The 20,762-nt window shown below is 40.2% G+C and overlaps 1 protein-coding gene across 3 annotated transcripts in view; it reads right to left on the bottom strand.

Moving 5' to 3' along the window:
- mast1a (microtubule associated serine/threonine kinase 1a) overlaps positions 1-20,762 on the bottom strand; it is an 89,175-nt gene that overhangs the window by 23,450 nt on the left and 44,963 nt on the right. For all 3 annotated transcript variants that reach the window (XM_042485278.2, XM_088075510.1, XM_088075511.1), the window contains 10 exons: positions 19,396-19,556; positions 16,595-16,670; positions 11,866-12,075; positions 11,653-11,754; positions 7,435-7,567; positions 6,006-6,073; positions 5,747-5,823; positions 3,704-3,912; positions 1,849-1,987; positions 750-882 (listed from right to left, as the gene is read on the bottom strand). In XM_042485278.2, coding sequence (XP_042341212.2) covers positions 750-882; positions 1,849-1,987; positions 3,704-3,912; positions 5,747-5,823; positions 6,006-6,073; positions 7,435-7,567; positions 11,653-11,754; positions 11,866-12,075; positions 16,595-16,670; positions 19,396-19,556 — 1,308 coding nt within the window. The remainder of the gene's footprint in view (positions 1-749; positions 883-1,848; positions 1,988-3,703; positions 3,913-5,746; positions 5,824-6,005; positions 6,074-7,434; positions 7,568-11,652; positions 11,755-11,865; positions 12,076-16,594; positions 16,671-19,395; positions 19,557-20,762) is intronic.

The following is a 20,762-nucleotide window of genomic DNA, read 5'->3' as shown; positions in this document are numbered from 1 at the left end:
CTTTTTTATAATTTGGACAAACCCACCCGTTAATACTATAGAGGCAGTGACATGGAAACCATTCATTGCTCTCCTTTGCTCCACACTGATGACACCTTCACGTTCTTGCAATCATAAACATACATATATATTTATACGTCATGATTTGCTGCTCAGGAGATTTGAGATTGAATATAAAATGCATGCACTTGTGTTGGTGTGTGAGTGGTTACACGTGTGCGTGCTGTCTCATACAAAAGAGGCATCCTTAATGAGTCAATGAGAAACACTCTCCTAATCAGAATCTCCACTAGAGACATGGAAAGCAAAACCCTGGTCTGTTTCATCAGCAGATGCGAGCTGATTAGTGGCAGACAAACAGATGCCTGCTTCCACCCGGAGGAGCTGACTGATCTGACTGATTATGACCGCTTTCATTCAGACCATAAACAATACCTGTAATTGCTAAAAACGGGATTGTGATGGAGATGGAGATCATTAATGATTCACTAATTCAGACTGCAGAGGAAGTATTGTAATGCAAAGTCGTCATTCGGAAGTTATTGATTTAGCCAGATGACTTGGCAGGTTGGCTGGAGAAGAGGATTCTGTGAATGCCAGTCGCCTGTTCATCCACCAAACATCCCGTCTTAGAATTACACTAACAAACCTCATTCATACACTAATCAGTCTCTAATTAAATGTGTCTGTCTGCAGCCTTTCTGCTGCATCCTATATTACAAGCTGCTACTCAGTCACAGGTGCCGTACCTGCTTATCCAGGAACTCTCTGGCATCTTTTTCAATGTGTCCCTCATACAGGTTGGTGGTGAGGCTCATCAGACCCATCTTCGACAAACCAAAGTCTGTGAGCTTGATGTGTCCCATGGAGGTGATCAGAAGACTATTTGGAGAGAGAAAACAGGCATTCAATTTTGGCACATTGCAATAAAAGCTACATATAGGTGAGCATGTGGTTATTTTGAAAGCTATGTCACGGTCACAGGCTGTTAGTAATTGTTTTTGAGGGCAGGTCTCTGTAACACGCCAGGGAGAGAGTGCTTCAGTGGAGATACAGACACATGAGACTGAATGCAAAGAAAAAACTTTTCATCAAGACTGAGATGGAAACCACATCTAGATTTTACAGCAAGAAGGCAGCTTGAGGTACTACTGGTTGATAACGTGTGTTATAGTGCATTTGACGTTTATGGCTGTGTAGGTTATTGTTTTGAAAATGAAAATGAAAATGAACTGAAACTCAAACCGAGCACACCTGAGGCAGTAGGTGAGGCCCCAGATATGAGGCATTTAGATAGATGTGGCCTTTTAGTAGCTGTAACCATAAGGCTAAATGTGTAATATTTAATTGATTTTTGGTCACTTGGGTCAGCAGAATTACCTTAATACATCATCAATGACATTTTATCACCCCTTACTTACACCGATGGACTTGTTAGCACACAGTTGCATATTTACACATCCCGCGGTTACGGAGCAACATTATCACTCAATTAGAGTTGTGGTTCTGGCCATCTGATGAATCCAATGAGTCCAATATTCACTCTGCTTTTAGCTCTGTGTTGGTCTGCAACACACAGCTCCCCGTTAACTTTGCTGTTTGGTGCTGCGCAGGTAGAGTGAAGTGGCAAGTGAAAACAATGCTTATCAAAGAGGTGAAACTGAATTAAAGCAATAATGTTGCTAGCTGTAAAACCAAAAATAATGAGCTGAAAGATGCTGAAAGCACCACAGAACTGAAAGGAGCTGACAACGCTTTGAGTTTGTCACTACAAGCCGCCCTGTTCACATCACACGATCCAGCATTACAATGAAAAATATATTTATCAATGCAGCTGTAAACACTCACTTGTCAGGTTTGAGGTCTCTGTGAACAATGCCGTAGTTGTGCAGGTATTCCAGCGCTAAAACCGTCTCGGCAAAGTACATCCTTGCCAGCTCCACAGGCAGAGCTCCAATGTTCTTCAACAAAGTGGCAGAGTCACCACCTGAGAACACAGAAACGCCCCAGGTTATAGTATTTGTGTGAGTGGATTTATTTATATTATAGTTTGTGCAGGAGAGACCTTGCTAGAGAAATGAATGGAAATAAATCATTCATAAAAATGGTGCAGAAGCCAGGAAAGTCTGCAGGATGACGTAATTTGATCATCCCTTGATGCAGCAGAACAGCATCATAATATGTGTTTTATAACAAAAATATTCTATATCTGTGGTGTATGTGTTCTTATAAATGGGTATGAACATCTTTTTTTAATGTTTCCATTCCTTTTTTGGCTTGTAACCCACCTTTGCATTCCCTAAAGCACGTTTGGCAGTGTCATCCCACATGAGTCACTCTCGACCACCCTTCATGCCTCAGTGTGTCTCTGCGCTAAGAGATAGCATGAGAGCTGCTGCAGCCGGAGCCGGGATGCTGTCCTGAATCTACTGACCTTGCGTGACTTTCGTGGTCGAAAATCATTGTGATAGTGAAATAAGAGTCACATCATCTCTATCGAATTACTTTCATTTTTCTGTATCTGAGCAGAGAAAACCCTCATTTTTTATTCAAGTGTTAGTGGCTGACACTTTTATCTGGGATTAAGCTGAATAAGCTTACACTTTAAAGAGACGATTCAACCCCAAAATCAAAAACACATATTTTAGCTCTTACATGTAGTGCTATTATCAATCTAGGTTGTTTTAGTGTGAGTTGCAAAGTGGTGGAAATATAAGCCGTGGAGATGTCTGCCTTCTCTTCATGATAATGGAACAAAATGGCACTCGACTTGTGATGCTCAAAGCGACAAATAATAAATTTTAAAAACTGAGCAGCAATGTCTCTTTCCAAAAATTATGACCCAGTTACTCAAGATAATCCACAGACCTTGTTGTGAGCAATTTGATGTAGGAACTACGTGCAGAAGGAAGCGTGCATCTACTCGTGGACGAGAACTTTATGCTGGTGACAACGAAAGACACTGACAGCGTCCTTCTCTGCTGAGCTGTAATGTTAGCTAGCTCAGCAGTGCTTGGTGAGCTAGCAGTATCTATGAGAAGATGCACGCTTCCCCCTGTGCAATGATATGGATGGTGGGTGTAGTTTGGAAGAGAGAAAATAGTTCTTATGTGAAACTGCTCAGAAAAAGGTTTGGATTATTTTGCATAACCAGGTCATGATTTCGAGAAATAATCCAAAGTATTTTTTCCTGCTTTGAGCACCACACGCTAAGTGCCATCTATTTCCATTGCATTCAAGAGAAAGCAGACATCTCTAACACCTCTACACTTGGCAACTCACACCAAAACAATCTAGATTGATGAATAACACCACAGGTGAGAGGGAAATGTGTATTTGTGATTTTGGGGATGAACTGTCTCTTTAAGGTCACCATTACGAAAGCAAAACGTAGTTAAAACTGGTTAAGTCAGGGCCACGACACCCAGACAAAAGCTTTAATTAATTAAAAATAGATTTATTCATAGAAGCTTGTGAAGAGCAAGGTCAGGGAATAGGTCAGGGAGAAAAGACTGAAAAATGTTATTTTACAACCCAGATAGAAACCTGATCGAACACTTCCTGGGATGCCTGACAAAAACAAGGAAGGGCAAACAGAACGAGAGAGTCACCCATTCAGAGTGGTCTCATAAATCACAGACATCTTTATGTCCTCCCTCTGTGTAATTAAAGTCTGCGGCCAAACAAAACCCGACTCCCTTACCCTCGACATATTCCATGACCATGCAAAGATGTCTTCGCGTTTCAAAGGAACAGAACATGGAGACGACGAACGGGTTCTCTGCAAAGGTGAGGATGTCCCGCTCTACGAACGCCTGCTGGATCTGATTTCTCAGGATCAGATTCTGCTTGTTGATCTTCTTCATTGCAAAACGCTGACGCGTCTCCCTATGGCGCACCAGGTAGACAGCACTGGAGAGAAGGTGAGACAGAAGAGACAAGAGAAAAATCGAAAGGGTGCCAAGATGAAGTATGGAGGAAAGACAGCAGGGTAAGACACTGCTGAGACCATTATGGATTGCAATACATGAAAAGATCTAAAAATAGAGAGGATATTCCATCTGCTTTTAGACATGAAGGTCATCCAGTGTGGCTGAGTGGATATTAAGACTTAAAAACCTCTGGCACAAAATGTCAAGCCCCACTACAGTAACCTTTGAGCTTCTTTAATCCTGAACTGAATTTATGAAGCCTACCTCAGAAGTCCTTTTTCTTTACATGGGCAGATCATGAAAGCTCCTTTTTGCTCTACCCAGGCAAGCTTTAGATAAACTGAAAATCTTTTAAATGCAGCAATGCGCATACTGATAAAGACCAAGAGGAGACCATGAAATCCCAAAATGACTGTTTGTTAGCTGTAGAGTATATTTTAAGTTTATGTATTTGTTTACCAATGCCTTAATACGTGTCAGAAAATGTCTTTAAAAAGTATTTTAAAAAGGTTTCCCCTTAAAGGGACAGTTCACGTGTAACTCAGAAATTCATAGTATTCCTCTTACCTGTAATAGTGTTCATCGGTTGCCATGTTATGGAGATATCAGCGGTAAAGATGTCTGCCTTCTCTCCAGTATAATGGAACTAGATGGCACTCGGCTTGTGGTGCTCAAAGCACGAAAATTTGCATTTGGGAAAACTCAACAGCAATGTCTCTTTCCAGAAATCATGACCTGGTTACTCAAGAAAATCCACAGACCTTCCTGTGAGCTGTTTCATATAGGAACTATTTTCTTTTCACCAAACTACACCCACCAACGACATCACTGTGCAGAAGGAGCCGTACATCTACTGCTAGCTCACCCAGCACCACTGAGCAAGGACACATTTTGTATTGCATGCTGTTACAAGCACAAGCCTCTCGTCCATGAGGAGATGCACACTTCCTTCTGAGTGATGAAACGCTTGACAGGTACAGTTCGACAGAAAGAAAATAGTTCCTACAAGAAACTGCTCACAACAAGTTCTGTGGCTTATCTTGAGTAATCAGGTCATGATTTCTAGAAAGAGACATTGCTGTTGAGTTTTAAAAAAATATTTTTTGGCGCTTTGAGCACCACAAGCTGAGTGCCATCTGGTTCCATTATACTGGAGAGAAGTCAGTTTAATCAGCTTTTATCTCCAACACCCAACAACTCTCACTTAAACAATTTGGGCAGTAAATAGCCCAATACGTTCGAGTTAAAAAATATGCATTTTGATTTTAGGCGTGAACTATCCCTTTAAAATCTCTGGATGTTGGTGCTTTAGTTATTTATTTCGCAAGAATGTCGGATTGTAAAACTGCTTTTAGTGTCTTTATTGAATGGACTTTTAGGGGTTTTTTTTTGCTGTGTCATGCCAAATATATGATTCGTCCCACATGGGATAATAAGACACCGACTGTAGGGACCGTCTTGCTTTTGGAGCCATTTCCAAGTGCCTACTTCAGGAACTGCAGATTTTGGCACTTCCACATTGGTTTAATTTTTTGGCCCTGGAGGTTGCTGTTTGTAAATAACCAACTGTTGATCAAGACAAGACTAAGATTTAGTTGGAGTTTAGTTTGATGCTGCTATACTGTATGGATGTACTGCAGCAGCCTGCCACTCATGATAGCTATCAAACCACTTTTCATCTTTTTCCTGTTTTTCATCTTATATGAGAGCGATTCTTTTCCCCAAAACGGGGCGTAGACTTGGCGATTGGCACTTGATGATGAGGTACTGGTATGGTCTATGAGAGGTCAATAAGGTTTGAATTCATTGCTTACCCATAAGCTCCATTACTGATCAGTTTGATGCTCTGAAAATCTTCTTCACTCGGCGGCTTGATGGCTTTCCCTTTTCCCTGGTGACACATTTAAAATGGAAACTCAAATCAACACAGTTTAAATGTAACATTCAAATGGTAAAATGACTTTGTTTCTCTGATGATGATTTAGATTTGTGGGTTTAAATGCTGGCATATATGTGCACTCATACTGTGTGTGAATACATGTGAGCACAGATCCGACTTTATTTGTTCATCACCTCTGCTGAGTCGTCGGTCTCCGGAGTATGTGGACCCTCACTGTCGTAGCTGTCGAGGCTCACAATTTCTGTTAAGAAACAACTTAGTTAACAAGCAAGCCCGGTGTTGAAAAATAAAGAGAAGAAAGACATTTTTCATGCCAAAACACCAGGCCTCCCACACTGCTGTGAGCAGATAAAACAATTGCAGCTGCTCAGACGTCTTAAACAAAACAGCTATTCATTTTTTTAGAAAAACAGATGAAGGACCAAACGTGTCAGATCACAAAAAGAAAAACATGAGAGTTAAAATAGCTTCTCCCTATTAATTTGTCTTGTCTCCTTCAGCGCTCCCTCCCCCTCACTTTGTACCTTCTCCTTCGTCGAGCAGCACTGGCAGCTAATTTTCAGTGTTCTTCCACTCTCTTTCGTGACAGCTGCTAGAATACACTGATTATTGTACTATTTTGTTCAAGCAGGGAAATAATTGACAAATAATTAACTTTGCAACGCGTTTACAAAGTCGCTCTGTAGATATTAACTTTGTGTAAAATAAAAGTCACTGAGCTGACAATTCTGTTGGTTTCTTTTTTGACACTGAAAACGACCATCAACAGTCTCTATGAGGAGTCGAGAAAAGAAATGTGAGTGCAAAAGGGTGCGAGCAGCTTCATGGGTGTGCATGTGTGACTATGCATGACAATAGGTGCAAAGGAAAGTGCAAGATCAGGATATCAGGTAGCACACTGCAGAGATGAGCTAAGAAAGACTGACAAAATATTTTTTGATGAATTCTGAAATAAAATGGTTGAGGTTTTCTGTGAAAAGTCACCACGGGCAATTTAACCCATGAGCTAATGAACTCCTAATGGATGAGACCGGCAGCGGCTGAGCGGATGTGAATTAGGACTGTGAGTTTGGGGACAGAGTTTGAGCCGTGATGATTAATGAAAGACATTGACGCCATCATTGCACCACCAGCCATTAACCCTGTAATAACAGAACAAACTGACTTGCTGTCAGTCAAACAACAGGGGAAGAAGAAACAAATTATTGGACAGGATTATTATAAAATTATCAAAAAAAAACCCAAAATAAAATAAGGAAAAAATGCTAAGAAATGATATTTATAAATATTATATATGTAAAATTATTTTTCCAGAACAAAAACAGATTCACATAAATATTTTACATTTTTCATCAATTTCTTTCTTTCTTTTCTTATTTTCTGGTTATTTTTTTTTTTTTTACTAATTTTTTACTTACTTTTTGAGTCGTGTTTTGTTAAGTTGCTCAGTGCCTTCACCCCATGTTTTTGAGAGAATTCAAACCAGTTTGCTTTGGCTTCCAGGAGTTAACAGTGCAAATGGCAAAATTTACACATTAGTTTCTGTGCACAGACTCCTGTTAAAGCAGCAGGAAAGATTTATTTTCTTTCTCTCTCTCTTACCCTCCAGTGGGTCTCTGGTCAGCCCCAACTGGCTGATGATGTATCGAGGGATGTCCGCCTTCATCAGTTGTCCCTCCTTGGCGTGGTCCTCCGCTGCCTCCAGCAGGTGGTAAAACTCTTCAGGATTGAACTCCTAATATTAAAGGGAAAATACATTTCAGTACTAAAGGCAGCTACAATATAAATGCCCCTTAAAGCGTAAACTGCCACCACTGAAGATCTCCCATCAGCTGCACAGGTACTCCAATAGAAGCTAAAGTTAATAATGAACAACACAATTTAGTGTGTTCAGCCCGGCTAAATGATCACAGCACATTTGGCAGTATCAAATATCTTCAAGTCCGGTGAGTTTTAACACCTTCGGATAGGTTTGAAGAGCAGTGCGGGGGCCATGTCATCTCTATAAGTGAATTCACAAAAATCTAATCAGCTCCTGTCAACACCAGATAATTGCCACTTGAATATCAACACTTGCCACAACTGAAGTGCTTGACGTGTGAGACTGCGAAACAAAAACCTTTGTCCTGTCCCTTGCAATATTTCATTAATCCTCAAACAAATGTTCATATAAGATCAAGAAAAGACACAAGAGTGCATGATTTTAAACAACTGCACTGATGAAAATGACTGCTAGCTTGTCAGTAACTCATCATGATATAAAATCATAATGATGTGGGTGATTCTGTGAGTCAACTATCTAATATATCTTGATATATTTTGTAACTGAAGGAGAAAAATATGGCCCTAAAATTATTATTATTATTACATTTATTTTTATTTAGGGCTGACACTAATTATTAAATCTATTGTCTATTAATCTGGATTATTTTGTTGATTAACTGACTAACTTTCGGGCTAAAAGATGTCAGGAATATCACATTATGGTTTCCATGATTCCAAGGTGGCCTTTTACACTTCACAAACAATCCTGAGTGCCTGGACCTGGATCCTTTACACCGCTGTTTTTGAGTTATAAGTTTCTGCCTTTTTAAGCATATACAACTGTTGTGGAAAAAATATTTAATATGAAAGTATCTGACTGTCATCTTGTAAAATATTAGTAATTGTATGAATGTATGATCATTAATAGTAATGGTTAAGGTATTTTCAGTGGATGAAATAATTGATACTAATGAGAAAAATATCACTTGCACTCTCTAAACTGTCAACATAGCAGAGAGCAGAGCAGAGCTGCAGAGTTGCTGTCTGACTCCATATTATGAGAGACGCTGTAAATTTACACGAGGGGCAGGGTAACTTCATTGGTTATCTGAGAGGCTAAAAGTTTAGTTGTGTCTCCTCAGTCCAGGTTAGATCTACCGTTCTTAGAAATGCTGCTTAAATGTCCCTTTATACTTGTTGCCGTGGCATTATCTACTGCAGAAACCTGCTCACTGCTCCAATTTGCTAAATCCACCATGTAAATAGCCGTTTTAAAAGGTAATGGGCGATCACACTTTGATTGGTTAAATTCATGTTACGCCCAAAACACAACTATGACTCAATAAGGGACTAAAGACAATCTTACTGCCCCGTGAGCATTACTTTGTGCTCAGATTATGCACTACTTAACTTGAAAAAGTCGATTTGGACACACCCTAGATGCACTTGCGCCACACTCTTTACACCATGGGCGTGGGGTCGTTTTAATAGGGCCCATGAAGTAATTCTGGGTGTGGCCAACTAATAAAGACAAAACTAGAATTGCTGTCAACCTGCTGCAAATTCATGAGCAAACACCGCTATGGGGCTGTCAAACAAACACAATCACTGTTAATACACCTCCCAACTTTAAATTGCTTTCTTGAAACATCCTTTTTTTCCAGTGAAACAGCCTTTTGTGGTGTCCTGTGGGATTCCGTTTCATTCCTGTTGGTGGAATAACATTTTGATTAGAAAGCAGAGCCTGGGGCAGCCGGGATCATTTCCTTCCTCCCCTGCTCTCTCATATCTGCTCCCCTCGACCGCAGAAAAAAGACAGAGTACGGAAAGGAGGAATTAACCTGCCTCTCTGATAGCTTGCTCTGCTCCAGGATAATATCCCCGCAGCTAACAGCCTACTGACTATGACATTTTCACCAAATCACAACTCGCGACTGACTTGAATGCTAAATGAACTCTACAGCCGCGGACAACATTTTATCTGTGTGTGTATGTATCTTCTCCTCCCTAACCTAAGGGCCGCCAGGATCTTAAGTCCCCTTCACATCCTGCCTGACCTTATCGACCTCCTCTGACGGTCGCCTTAGCAACGGAAAGATGAGCCGGGGGATGTTCAGAGGAGGGACCACGGCAATGACAAACACGTGAAGCCATCAATCAGGGAGCTGATTCTTAGGTATGGCTGAGCTGCCGTGCATACAGAGGCTTGTTATTACTAAGTAAGTTGAAGTGAGTTATGTGCTGTATGTATTAACATGTCAAGGACACGACTCCGTCTCCCGGCTGATTTGACGCGCTGCTGAGAGGATTGACAAGAAGTGGAGGTTAAAAGAATATTTTACGGTTTTGAGTAAAGTTGGAAAAATATCCTGCGGCCATAAGCACATATACTCTGCTGCTGCAGTGATGTGCAGCATGTCTGATGTTCTGAATGGCAAAGCTCACATAAAACCATGACCTCTACTGCACAATACAGCACATTCATAAATTAAAATGTAATATGTTAAGAACACTGAAGGTGAAACTACTTTACTGGTAGAAAGTGTACATTAACAACCATTTGTAAAGGCAGGGGGGTGTAGTAAATGCAAAGAGTAAAACTCTGGTAATGTGTTGTCACATCTACTGGTGTTAATTCTAATGCAGCCATGTTAATGTGTTTTATATAACTTTTTACAATTGTTTTTTTATTGCTGTTGGGTAAACAGTTTGTAACATAACCTAAAAACTTTCACCAAGCAGGTCTCCATAACAGATTTACTCAAAACTTAAGCGATTTTTTCAAAATATTGATAAAACACAATTGGGAGATGACTGCGTTTCCCTTGAATAATTTTATGTGACTTCTCCTCTCACGTCAACATTGCAAGAAGCATGGTGATGGATGTTCAAAACATCAGCAGGTTGATTTGTATTGTAGCCATCGTACTAGCCGTCATTATTTCCAATCCAAGGAGACAGCTGTTTTCACTCGTGCTGCTGAGCTCCATGTGTAAGATCGGTGGAACACACTTTTAACATCAGAAAAAGAAATTCTGAAACTCATGTCAACACAAGCCATCCTTTTACAACGAGCTGCTACTTGTGTCTGAGTACAAGGGGCCCAAATATATTCAAGCTCCTCTGAAGGCCGCACAAAAACTCAAATTATTCTTTTTATTTCTCCAGAATACGCTTTATGGGATAAAAAATCTTGTTCAAGCAGCTGTACTGATGGACTGTAGACACCAAGAGCCTGAACATTCGGCAACAGTGTGAGTGTACGCTGTAGCAACAGATGCTCTCTGTTATTTGTGCATTGTGCTTTGTTTCCAGTTCGTTTCTGTCAACTGAAATACTACTACTAATACTTTACTTACCTATTTATTCTCTCTGTCTGCAAACATATGGTTAACAGCATAGAGCACAAGGTGCAGGTGTGTACTGGCAGTGGGTCTGTATTTGGGTTTTGCTAATTTCCCGTTATTAAAAGTTTTCAGTTTCTGCATTGTAAAGATCTAAGACAGATGTGTGGGCACACCTCTGCGTTTAATGAGATTGCATGCAGGTATATTATCATGGAGTGCTCAATTCTTGTACAAGTGTATAAATAAACCCCTTTTATCTTTTGTCCCTGTGTCCCACCAAACTAGATGGGATAGTCAAATGTAAAACAATGGATATCAGGTCTTTTTATTTGTCATAAGTAAAATGAATGAGATGTAAAAGATTTTTAAAAGCCTTGAAGTCATTATCCCTTTGAGAAGTGATAGCACAGCCTCGTGATGTGACACACTTAGAAAACCTGTGTTTCATCACTTCAGATATGCAGTAGACAGCCTGCCCCACTTCTGCTCATTCTTTAATGCCATTTCCGCATGCAGGAGTCGACCTTCCATCTCCGTGTGGGAGGACAGGAGTCTTTCCCAGCAGATGAAGCAGACAACACTCAGAATGTGAAAAGGCCATCAGGAAAAAGAAAGGATCCTGTCTCTTGAGTTGATAAATGCTCATTTGGTGAATCCGTATCAGTGTGTGTTGAGTGACTGCGCTATCAGATCGAGGGATGAAACTCACCAAACACTCGAGGAGCCTGGCTGGACGAGATATGATGATGAAGAGCTTTTTGACCAGCTCAATGACGAAGGTGAGCTCGGAACTCTCGGAACGCTCATAGGCCTGATAGCGAGGGAGCGAGACGGGGAGATAGAGAGACAGTTGGAGTGAGTTAGACGTGTTTGAGCTGACGTTAGTTTATATTCCTCTCCACCTCTACGATTCACAACTCACGTCATGCAGCAGCCTCTCCAGGTTCTCCTGCAGTTCGCAGAAGTAGACGCTGGTGATGAGACCCTCGCGTGATTTTGTCAGGCAGTCCCTGGACAGCTCGGCTACCTGGTGGTGGATGAAGCTGAGGACCCCGTCGGCCAGTGGCAGAACGCTCTCTGGGCAGTAGTTCTGGATGAACTCTGCCAGTCTCTCCTCCATCTGAGCCGTTGCCTAAACAAATACAAGATAGTGTTTAACAGTCACTTTTTTATCAGGCTTTCCTACAGTATGTAAGCTCACACAGGGCTGATGCCGTGACGTCTGTCATCACAGGCTGACGTGTCTGTGGCAAACACATTCAATCTGTAATGGCAGCAATTTGATCACATTCCTTCTTTAGATTGGGGCATCCCAGCTACAAAACCTTTATGACCGTCTGTGTGGCATGTTTGGTGTGTGTTACAGCAGTCAACTGATGCACAGCCAGTGATGTGATGCCATGTGATGCACCAAGGACTATACGGAAGAGTTCCTGCAAGCACAGTTTATAGCACCTTTCGCAGACAACAGTCAAAAAGTGCTTCACAAGCGAACAAATAAATACAAATAAAACCCAGATAAAATATAGAGTTAGAGCAGATAAAAACACAGGATTATAACAGTATATGCTACCCAAATGCCTGGATGAACAGGAAGGTTTTTAACTGCTTTTAAAAAGACTCCACAGAGTCCAGTGATCTCAAGCTAGCTGAGAGACTATTCAAAAGCTTATGGGCTGCCAATTGGAAGGAGTGATCTCCCCGAGTCTTGAAATGCGCTTGAGGAACATTTAGAAAACCCTGAGAGGAGGATCTAAGGGCTCGGCTGGTAGTATGTGGAAACAGAGGGTCACTTAAATATTGTAGTGCCTGGCCATGTAGAGCTCTATGGGTGAGCAACAAGATTTTAAAATTGATTCTGAAATTAACCGGAAGCCAGTGCAACTAAATTAAAATTGGAGTAACATGTGACAATCTGTTGGATTGAGCTAGGAGCCGAGCAGCAGCATTTTGGATGGTTACAGGCAGTGTAATGAGGATTTTTTCATTGTTGTTATGAAAATAATTGCTGCTTTAACCCTTTGAAACTTAAGCAAATTGGCTTGATTTCGTCCAAAAACATGGGTTACAAGTTAAGATAAACTAGAGAATTTACTAAAATTTAGCACAAAAAAAAGGAAAAAATATTTTAAAAAGGTAAAAAATACAATGCATGTATACATTAGTAAATAATAATAATAATAATAATAATTATTATTATTATTATAAATACAATTTTCTGGACAAGTTTCCTCTTTTTTAATATTATTGTCTCTCTCACCTTTTTTTAAAACTCAATTTCAGGTCTTTTTCTTTTCCTAATTTCTTGCAATTTGTGGGACAACTCCTGTTGCTCATTGCCTTTTTAGCCATGTTTTCAAAAGAAATCAAACTCAACTGCTCAGCTTTCAAAGTTTTAAATGTGAAAGGCATTTGAACACAGCATAAGAAAACCAATGTCAATCCAGGTTTTAAAGGGTTAAATGTCACACAGAATATATAATGTGACAAAGTCTGTCCAAGACTGTCGAAATTCTAATGAGTCTCACATTAGTAACAAATGTTGAAAAAAAAGTGACAATATAGGAATTCAGGCTCCATTGAACATCCAAAATTTATGTGGATCATCCAGCATGCAACTACTTGTTATTTTCGTTGTAATGGAGGTAGGGTTCACCAATGTTGACCCTTAATTCACAGTCCTAGGAAGATTGTGTTACTGTATGTGTAAAGAACAGTTGTGGTTAAGGAGATGGAGCAGTTTTCTACTTATGGGAGGGTCGGTGGCTTGATCCTTGGAAAAGATACTGAATGTATAAATGTTTATCTAATGAGCAGGTTGCACCTTGTATGGTAGCCTTGGCCACTAGTGTATGAATGTGTGTATGAATAGGTGAATGGTGCCGGTTTTGTAAAGCTTTAAGTGGTTGTAAGACTCAAAAAGGATTATATAAATGCAGTCCATTCACTTTGTTAGCAGAGCTTCACAATGCATTACTGTAAAAGAGAACATATGTATGCATATGGGCAAGTGTGTGAGGAAACCCTCACGCACTTGAGAAAAATATAAGAGAAATTTAAGAAAATGTTGCTGCATCAGGCCCATTGAGTCATATCAACATCTCAGTATATAACGCACGCAGACAGTTTCAAGAGGTTAGCTTACTGTTTGATTACATATATTGGCCTGAAGCGAGATACGTGATCTGATTGATGTTGTGCTCATGTTCAGTGACACATAGGTCAGGCCTAGCATCTCAGATGCGGACGACCTCCAGGAGTTTTCATGCGTTGCGGCGTCAACAGCTTACCAAGAACAGTGAAAAGACATCTCAGTGTCTGCCCTTTGACTGAGAGCTGTCTTTATGCTGGAGGTCAGAGGAGAATGGTAAGCTTCTTTCAAAGTAACAAGGTTGCAGAAACACAGAGATAACAGCTCACAGCAGCAGGAGGGTGAAACGGTGAGAAAGAGACGGTGAGAGAGATGAGTATGACATGCCATGGCCAGGAGTCAAACTGTCCACATCGCAGTTATAAGGTTTGCCTAACAATGAGGCTATAGGACTTCTTATACTCTGCTTCATATACTCTGGTACATGACTCATACAGTGTTGTGACCTGTGAGTGTGTGTATGACAGGGTAATACCGCCGCCTGGCTCATCACTGCAGCTCCAGTCTTACTAAAATCGATTTGCACCTTGTTGAAGGAAAAGATTTTGTGCGAATGATCAGCTGTTGTTCTCAGACAATACACTCTTAGAAAAAAAAGCTCCAAAAGGCTTCTTCATAAAGGGATAATGTCCTACCTAGAACCATAAGCATCTGCTTTAAGGGTTCTTTGTAAGACTAATGATCCTATTAAGAACTCTTCATCATAAGAACCCTTTTTGGAAGAGTTCTTTAAGGATTTGTTGAAGAAAAATATTAAAATATTTAACCATGTTTCAAATGGCAGTTTTATAAATGTAGCTGTTTCTTTTATCACTTTTGAAAATTGGTCTGTCATAGTCTTTGATCTTTACCAGCATTTCAGGCTGTACAAAATATACCATTTCCTGGTACTTGACATTTTGTTGTTAGTTCTAGTTCTAGTTAAGGTTGTAGTGGTAGTGACTTCCCAAAATCTCCACTCCATGAAAAGGTGATTGTGAACCATGACCGTTGTGGGTTTACTGGACCACATCAGTGCGGGTCCTTTAGGAGCCTTATGAAGCCAAGAACTGCTCAACTTGGTTCCTTTCGATGCATGCTATTACGTTTAACTAAAACATGATTAGTAGGAGAGAGATCTATGGGTAATGTAGTCAATATCTATTATTAGAGAACCCTAGTTCTAGATGAAACCTTTCAAATATCAAGGAGCTCTTGGTGGGTTCTTTTTAATAACCTTAAAAGGTTAAAGGGTTCTGGATAGGATCCCCAGACACCCATTTTCGACCGACATAGAACGAGTTAAGAGCATTACGTTAAGAGCAAACCCACCAAAAAATAAAGTGGTTTGGGACCTGAAAAGTTGTTTGGTGGCTGTGAACCATTACAGAGAGAGGATGAAGAAAGCCACAATGGAGATGTTAACAGAGAAATAATCTGAAAAAAGTCTGCAGTGGTCTCATTTTTAGTTGGTCCATGCTTGTTTTTGGATAAAAACAAATACCTGTATTAACAGAACAAAAGTTTGCAGGTAATCATTGAAATCTTCCAACCTGCTACTTATGTGTGCATTGTGCAATGCACTCTGTTGACTTCACATTCCTGTTTACAATGGTTCTGATCAAAACTTGTGGAAATTTGGACTAGTTTGCTGGAAAGCACAAAGGTTCCCAGAGCGTTGAACAGAGCCGGTTTAAGAACCAGAGCCAATTTGGTGGAAAAGGGGCTAAGAGAGGGTTGTGGGCAGAAACATTACATCACAGAAAGGTTGTCTGTAGAATCTCTTACAGGGGATTCTGGGTGAAACCTTTCACATATGATTCTAGTTATAATCCCTTATGTTGGGTTCTAGGTAGAACTCACTCAAGTTTCCAGGTGCAACCTTTATAAAAAGTTCTACAAGTAACTAGAATGGGTTATCCTATGGGGACAAACATACATATGTGTGAATAAATGGTTCTAGTTAGCACTAGTTAGAGTGTATGGTGGTACTACCCTAGAGCTACCACAGGAATTAGACAGCCCCAGATTATACCACAGTAATATCTTGCTAGTTCACTGTATATATAATTTTGTATGTGGTCTTTTCCCTGTTTTCCAGTTGATCTAATATGCTGCAGCCTTTCTGATCTTCATGTCACTTGAACACACCACTGCTACGCTCCCCTGTACAAAGCCAAGACTGTACTGGCATCCGTCTGCTTCCCAGGTTTTCACTTCGGAAAGAACTCTTTAATCCGCTGTTTGCCTGGAGCTCTCCTCTGTTCTGGAGAAGGATTTTTAGCTTGTTTGTGTGTTGTTCTGAGGTTCACCCCCTGTGGCTCTCAACACATCATCATCTAATCAAATAATGAGCATTAATTAATGTGTTGCCATGGAAAAAATAATCCACCACGTTTTAAATATAATTCAGTATCTTAAAAAGGTGGCAAATGACTGCACGCATATCGTTTGTGTGCGTATTTGACGTGTATATGGATGTTCAGTTTACACTTGTGTATTTGTTTGTGATGAGGCTGACCTTGGGGAAGCGCTCCTTGTAGACATGGTTCATCATCACTATTTCGTTGTCATAGCAGGATGGAGAGCGCCCCGGGCTGAGGAGAGACAAACACAAAGAGCAGGAGTGTAATATACAGCACTGACTGGGATAATCAAAGGACAGAGAGCCAGAGGAGGCAGCTGCTGAGACGCAATGCTAAATTTTTCACTTGAACGCAGAAATAATTCACTTCTTCCCCTCATGTCCATCCTGTCTGTATATTGTGCTAATTAGAAATTCAGGACACTCTGTTTGTTTTCCCTAATGGATCCGGTGTCCTGCACGTCACGCCACACTTGAGACACACGTCCAGCAAGCATGAATACATTTAGTCACTTGTCCCAACACACATAAAAAAATCAACATCAGAAAAAAAGCCCAAAACATAACACTGTTATCACATAGTATCTCATATGGTGCAGAATTAGACATTTGCAACAGAAAAACACATTATGAAAAGATCTCTTATGGGCAGACACAATTTAGCCTCACAGGAATATGTGATATGAATAGAAATAATGAGATATGTCAAGGTGCACAACAACAGCATTCTGTATACTGAAGCCACAAGATAGGAGATTATCTAGGGCAGCGGCTGCTGAGAAGCTTAATATGAAAACTGAATACTGATAAGTAGTGACGTGTCGTATGTAGTTGGGGCATGTTGCATCCAGGGGGGAGGCTATAATAGGTGTGTTTGGAGGGAGTGTTCACCAGAGACTAATGGAGAAGATGCTGCACTCTGGAGAGGCTTAAAGCACTGCAGGGCAGCCTGATACTGATATAATAATTGTGGCTACATGTAGGTACATTTTCTCAAGTACTCAGGTACTTGTCCTTTATGTTTATATTTCCATTTTCTGCTATTTCGTACTTTTACTCCCATACAACACAGTTAATTTGTGCACTTTTCTATAAAGTATGATGGCAAATGTGCCAAAAAATGCAGTTCCTCTAATGACCACATGAGGCTGGCTCTAATAGCGAGTCAGTTCCCATAGATCTCCATGTTAAAATGCGCAAGTTAACACCAAATATAGACATGTTTACAGCCTGGTACCTCTTTTGAGGTAATTTCAGCATTCATGACAGCTGCATGATTTTTATACAACTCAACTGTTTACATTTTATTAAGGCTTGAAATCACACATATTTAAGGATGGGCTGCGGGTGAATGCCATTTGTTGACAAGTTGCTACCACAGCAACAACTGTATAGCCATAGCTGCAGTTATTTCAGTGTCTTTTCAGTTCATGAAATTTAATTGTGACATTTTCACACTTTGGTTACACTTAAAGATCCTCTTAGGAATTGGATATTCAGTTTTTCTGGTAAGAACATTTTGTTTTAATGATTTTCAGCCTGTCTGAAAGGTAGCTTTAGTCATATCAAAGTTAAACATAGCTATAAATGCACCATGATAACCAAGCTAGTCTCTGACGTTAGGGTCATCTTCTCCCTCTCGTTCAAATATGGCCCTTCTGGCTCCAAAACTCAGATGGTGACAGACAAAATGTCATACTTGAAGCTTCGAAAAGGGAGTCTGCAAACCAATGGTTGATGTCATTTTTCTCTGACTTCCCAACCCCATCTCTTATAGACATTAATCTTTGAAACCTAATTTTTTCTCAAAGAGTTAGTAATTTTCTTAAAATCGCTGTTTTTCGGAAACATTACTTAAACAGCAGTGGAAAGTGCATATTTTGGTTACTATTGCGTACTGAAGTGTTTTTGGAGATTTTGCCACAAAGACAATACCTGTTATTAAGATCAGTTCATTATTTGTTTTATTCTTTTCATGAGATTCTTTGACAAAAACCTTGCATATCAGCAGACTTATTCTTCAGTCAGTGGCTAATATAGGCCTCCAATTCATCTCTAACAACATAAAATGCTATAGAAGTAATAATCCAATTCAATATACTGCATACTTCCAGTACTTTTGCCACTAATATTCATGAACTTTTATTTACTTGTAAAATTCTGAATGCAGTACCTTTACTTGAAATGGATTGTTTCATACTGTGATATTGTACTTATAGTTGAGGATCTAAATACTTTTTCCACTATGGTCAATTAATATATGACAATAACCCACACACAGAAATACTTGTATTTTTATATTTGCCTCATTTATGAAACTGCAAAATATTGTCTTGAATAAAACAGTAGAGCCAACAGAATGAATCTCAACTCTCATTATATTCCAGCTCTAGAAAATGAAGCTTTCAACAGACTTGACAAATGCATAATAATACATAGCCTACATCATAATGGGTGAATTATGCAAGATAAGCAACAAAAAGGGCTGTGCTCTTAGTAGAAGATTGAGAGCTCTCTGCATCTCTTCATGACAGAATGAAGTTGTTCCTGCACACTCATTAACGTTTTCCTTTTATAACCTGAAAGGGCAGCACAATGTTCTTTTACAAAAGCTTGACATGATGAATTTTCATTACTTGAGTTTATTTTTCTTCACCAGATTATTACCACAAAAGAACAATTTAGGAATAATGCTTTTTACTGTAGTCTGAAAACAACCTAATGGCAGTGACTCATGAACGTTTTGTATCCAGAGAAAAATGTCACAGTGTTATGGTTTTGCTGAGTCAGAGAATGGGGGCTACCTCCTGCTACTCGAAGAAAACAGCACCTAAGTCCTTATAAGGCTTCTGCTCTCTGGGACAAAATGTAAAAAACCTACATCATAGTTGGCTAGATGCCCCATAGCTCTTCATTTGCTTAAACTGTCTCTTGGCCATGACCTGCTGTGCTCTCACCTGAGGCTTCGAGAGCGAGGGCGGACGTGCGGCGAGCGTCGGCCCCCGTCATCATCTGTGATGCTCTCTGTGCTGCCGAAGTGCTTGGACAGGAAGTGCAACTCGTCCATGGTCGGCTGGAAGGGCAGCTGGTGCAGACGCTCCTGGGACGAGCTTGATGACTGGAGAGAGACATGAAAAAGAGACAAGGTTAAACTGCAAACAGCTGTTCGTTGGATTTCTTTGAAAGCTTCCTGTTGCAGCATCAATAGTTTAAAATGGATATCCAGTGATGGAAAGGAGGAGCACCTTCACCGATGTGGTGACAGTAAGAGAAGAGAAAGAAGAAGAGAAGAAAGCACAAGTCGTACTATGATATGAGTAGGTGGAAAGAACTGAAACAAAGACCAACTTAAAAGAACAAGAAAGAAAGAGAGAGAGGTGGAGAAACAAGAAAAATATCCAGAAGGAATTAGTGTAGGAGGAAACAAAACAGAATAATGTGGACTGAACAGCAGAGCAAAAAGACTGCAGGGAATGAAAGAGTCCCTCCACCTAAAAGTTGACTGCCGCCTAAAGTGTCTGCTGCCTCGGGGGGTTAATGGCAGCACTGTTCGGTTTTAAACAAAAGACTTTTCTTCAGTGCAGGAGGGAAAAACCAGCCTGGATCAATGGGAGGTTTAATGAACACATTTCCCGATGGGACACCATGGTTGGCTTTGGCCACGCAATGATTTTTCCTATAAAAATCCATTAGAGGCCTCATTCAGGTCTCAGCCACTTGCAAGCTGCAGGAAAAAAAAGCAGTGAAATGAAGATGTGAATGCAGCAAGTCCAGTCAACAGAATCAATTAGGAGGCTCCCTGGAGACACAAAGAGCTTGGAGGCCGAGGAAAATGCCACTGGATATGATGGTTATCAGAGATGAAATACTGTCTCGTATGTGTCTCCTTTCATGCAGTCACTGGGTGAATCTCATTTCACTTAATTGCATTCAGATTTCCTTCACTTGTGTCTTCGTCCCTCTAGCAGAAGACGTGACAAGGGGTGCAGGGAAAATATGCAAGGAACTAGGAAGCAAGGAAACCTGTGCTTATGTATATGCACATCTACGTACTATTAATACAATAAAAAGGGTGCAAAATCATAATTTCTAACACTATTCTTTTATTTCGTCTTTACTCCCACATTGCAAAAGATGTGAGATCTAACTACAGTTTGTAAATGAACTCCACTGCCCAGACACCAAATGCTCAGGAGCCATTTCTACAGCAGCAGCTTTTTTTTTTTTTTTTTTAATTAAAGCTTATTCAGTGATTATTTGCATTTGCATTTCTGTTTGTGAATTCATAACTTAATAATAAAGGTTATCATGGGAATGTTACATA

This window comes from Plectropomus leopardus, chromosome 3, assembly GCF_026936395.1.
Source record: "Plectropomus leopardus strain MGB_pleo_1.0 chromosome 3, ASM2693639v1, whole genome shotgun sequence".
Classification (NCBI taxonomy): Eukaryota; Metazoa; Chordata; class Actinopteri; order Perciformes; family Serranidae; genus Plectropomus; species Plectropomus leopardus.
This window is presented reverse-complemented; position numbering and strand designations above follow the sequence as displayed.